This window comes from Pyrus communis, chromosome 3 (assembly GCF_041283825.1).
Source record: "Pyrus communis isolate YQ-2024b chromosome 3, ASM4128382v1, whole genome shotgun sequence".
NCBI classification, from domain to species: domain Eukaryota; kingdom Viridiplantae; phylum Streptophyta; class Magnoliopsida; order Rosales; family Rosaceae; genus Pyrus; species Pyrus communis.
Window position 1 is genome coordinate 17,814,716 of NC_142567.1, and position 4,069 is coordinate 17,818,784.

The window sequence follows — 4,069 nt, forward strand, 5'->3', positions numbered from 1 at the left end:
GATAATATGAGTAGGCGATGGTCGAATTCATGCTATTTTCACTAGCCTGTGCCGTGGTTCTCTTTTTCTAGGGTTGTGAATCCTTTGAACCAATAGTATTGCCATGCTTTTGGGTAGGTGCAGATGATTGGCTAGCCAACAATGTGCTAGGATTAGCCACGTTAGTGGTGTCTAGTCTTTCTAGAATGAAGATTCAATGTACATTAAGTACATCCATCTTTGCAGGCACATTTGTAGCTGATATATGTGATCTCGTCACTCTCACTAGATCGGTAAAAGCATCCGGCATGCTTTGAGCAACACTCTAGAGATTTAGGATTTGTCACACTATAGTTTCAGACTATGCAGTACGGGGATCTAAATGAGACATAGTGGGAGTCATCCATGATAATTCGCGTCGTTCTTATCTCCACCTAATGACGGAAAAACTATCTCATAAAAGTGACAATCCACGAAACGAGCAGTAAAGAGATTGCCTATCAAAGGCTCAATGTAACGAATGATACCGACATAGATTCTCATACTTCTCTGAGGACCCATTTTGGTATGTAAGGGCGGTGATAAGTCAATATTATAATTATATATATTACCCTATTCTCAGTATGTTTTGGTAATTGTCTTAGTAGAATTTTGATACTTTGCTTTATATTTTCAATATAGGACATTCGACTTCTTCTGAAGAAAAACATGATCAAACAGATGAATTTTAAAGTGATTCAAATTGGAGGACATTCGTGAGTCGCTTAGCCTAATTTTATCAAAATATCAAAATTTTCCACCAAGCGGTTATTTTCTCGTAATGAAATAAAGAAGTAGTGCACGGTAATAGAAAGTAACGTTTTTGGGCTTAATTGTGATTTTTGGAGTCCAAGATGACATCTGATGGGCTCGTGACCTTCTGGAGAAGTGTTCAGGATAGTTCAAGCTTTAAATCCAACTATTTTGGGCTGATTATCCTAGTCAATTTAGGATTATGTTTTCTAATTTATTTTAATTTATTTGGTTTCCTAGTTTTATTCTAAGTCCTTTTCTAGGAAGGATTGGATTTTCTAGGTAGTATAAGTAAGGCATTGTGGCCTTCTTCTTCCTTACGTGATATTGGAGAGAGGAATTTGGCTAAAGCTTAGATATTTTCAGACTTTATTGTACAAGGTGTTTTCATTCTTTTTCTAGTTTAATAACACTCTTTTGATTTTAATTATGAATATGCGTAACTAACTTTCTTTTTCTAAGGCGATGCCTTGAAACTTAGCATGAATATGTAGTTTTTATTTAATTGCTTATGATATAATGCATGCATACTTTGAATTATTAACTACTGTGTTTAAAATGTCTTTGTGTCTTAGTGTTTAGCGACCATTACAATGTTTAGATAAGTAATCGGATGCAATTCGGTTAGAATACCACCGGAAGATTGAGTATTGCTTCCTGTGATTGATAGTTGTAATTTCACTTAGGGCGAATGCCACGTCTTTTGGGTTGCATGATTTTTCAAAGGGTTTTTATAAAGCTAATGAGTCATGCATGTTTATATTTGATCTGAATGCCACAAATGGTTTGCATGTTTGATATACGTTTTATCCACAAGTAGAATATACATTAGGAAAACCTAACTTTCAAAGTTGCATGAGTAATTCATAAGTAATTAGTAAATCTACATAGGATTGCTAAGGGGACGACGGAACCCTAGTGCTTTTCCAAATTTATTTCTCAAAACCTTTTCTTTTTAATTTGATTTCTTCTTAATTGGTTACTAGTTGTTTTTCCTAAATTACTTTTATTAAATTCGTTTTCATTGTATTTAAATTCAAAATCAACCTTTTCCAATCTTTATTTCAAATAATTAACTAAAATTTTGGTTTTGCTTAAATTGTTTTAAATAATCCTTGTGGGAACAACCTTGCATGAGCAATTTTACTATAACTACATTGTTCTCTTGCAAGTATTTTCATCCCTACTTTTGCAAGCGGTAAAAATCCTATTAGGCGGCGCAATCGTCACATAGACCACATGCATAACCAAAGATGTGTAATGCAAGATGTCGGGCTCAAGTTACCAACTGAAGCACAAAATAAGGTTGGGTCGTGATGGACCGTAGGTGGACCAACATGAATGCGTGAAGTATTGCATGACCCTAGGCAGCGATCGAGAGAGAGTGAAGAGATTGTAGAATGCCTTGGGATTCTTGTGTGTATTCCTCCGTGCTCAGTGCCTTTATTTATGGTTAAATAAAAGAAGATGATTAACTTGTCCTCCAAGTAAATACAACATATAGGAAAAGAAGAACTAGACTAATATATAATCTAAAAACCAAATTTATCTAGGTTTTACATAATCATAATCAGAGAACATCCATAACACGTTTGATTTTTTAAAGTCTATCTTAGGGTATATCACGTTTCTTTCCGAGATTACCCTGTCTCGGATTATGAAAGAAACATTGGATAACCATTGGAAGGAAGAATTTTTACTTTTCCAAAGTCACATGCTATGCTATTAAGCCAATTTTTTGTCCACAACATCCCTACCTCAAGTCAAATGCCCTCATAAAAAAACCCCTTCTCTCTCTCCCTCTCCCTCCTTCAACAACATTGCACAGAAAATGACTCCTAACAAATTCATACACTACACCCGCCTCTTTCGTTCCCACACATTTCTATTCATTACTGAAAAGGACTCCTACCAACAATACTTTCCCACCCATAAATCTCCCCCTCTCTCTCTCTGCGAGCAAATCATAAGGAGTCTCTATATCTCCTTAATGTCTTCTTCCAGCAAAAACAAGCTCCTCACTACCATTCTCACAGCCAATATTCCAGGCTGCGATTGCCGCAGGCCGAAGCTCTCTGACGTATACGAGCCAACCCCAAAACCCAAAATCCAAATCCACAAAAACCCTATTCACCGATCCCACTCCTCTTCAAGTTCCGGTGATCAAAATGGCAAGAGTGTCACCGTTGACGACGACGAAGATCAGTGCACCTCCACCACCGTCTCTTTCAACAACTCGTCCTCACAGTCAAAGCCATTCGATTCAGCAGAGAGTACGAATCCGAAGAACACAAAGATTTCAAGCCCGAATACAACGAAAACCAGCGGCAGCATTGCGGTGGTGAAGGAATCAAACGACCCGTATCAGGATTTCAGGCAGTCGATGCTGCAGATGATTGTGGAGAAGCAGATTTACTGGAAGGAGGATCTGCAGGAGCTGCTCCGCTGCTTTCTGGAACTCAACTCTCCGTCCCACCACGATGTTATCATCCGAGCATTCACACAAATCTGGAACGATCTGATCAGAGAAAGCAAGAAGCCGATGATCATGTGAATCCCAGATGGGCACCGCCTTCTAACTGTGTAGGTTTAATGATTTTGTAGTTGAGCTATCATTGTTGTTTTCCAAGTTTGGTTGGTGCTTTGCATTTGAGGGTGCATAGATTGTTGACTGTTCCCTTAGATCTCAATACTTTGATTGTATAAGTACTGGAAGGGCTTTTTTTTTTTTTTTCTTTTTTTTTTGTTTTTTTGTTTTTTGTTTTTGTTTTACAGAGATAGGCCTTATAATTGTAATTTTATTTAATTTAATTTTTTTTGTTTGTCAAAGGGTAAAATTCATTACCAAAAAATCCACCTACAACAAGATAGGGGTGGGTTCAAAAAACTGAAAACAAAAAAAATTGAACCAAATTAAAAAAATCAAACCAAACCGAAATCTTTTGGTTTGGTTTCAGTATTAGTGGATCGAAAACCGAACCTAACCGAGTTAAATATAATTAATTTTATAGAAAACTTTATTTTAATCCTTAAAAATGATGAGTTTTCAGTGTGTAAGATTAAAATCAAATTTTAATCTCTAATACATTTAATTATCTCATTTATTTTTGATATTTTAATTCTTCTATATTAATTACATTTCATTTTCATTTTCGTTTCATTCATCATAATATATTTTGATGTCTACATTTAGGTAAACTATTTATTTTTTTTATATAACATAGGAATATACAATTTGTATAATCTTCATTTAGGTACATTAATTCATTTGATATATTTCGTTATATCCTTTGATACA

At 35.5% G+C, this 4,069-nt stretch overlaps 1 protein-coding gene across 1 annotated transcript; it reads left to right on the plus strand.

Annotated features, from left to right (window-relative positions):
• Nucleotides 1-2,554: 2,554 nt before the first annotated feature.
• On the plus strand, nt 2,555-3,504 carry LOC137714207 (uncharacterized). Its single transcript, XM_068453476.2, has one exon. It carries the CDS (start codon nt 2,603-2,605, stop codon nt 3,323-3,325), a length of 723 nt encoding a protein of 240 aa, XP_068309577.1. The 5' UTR covers nt 2,555-2,602; the 3' UTR covers nt 3,326-3,504.
• The last annotated feature ends 565 nt before the right edge of the window (nt 3,505-4,069 follow it).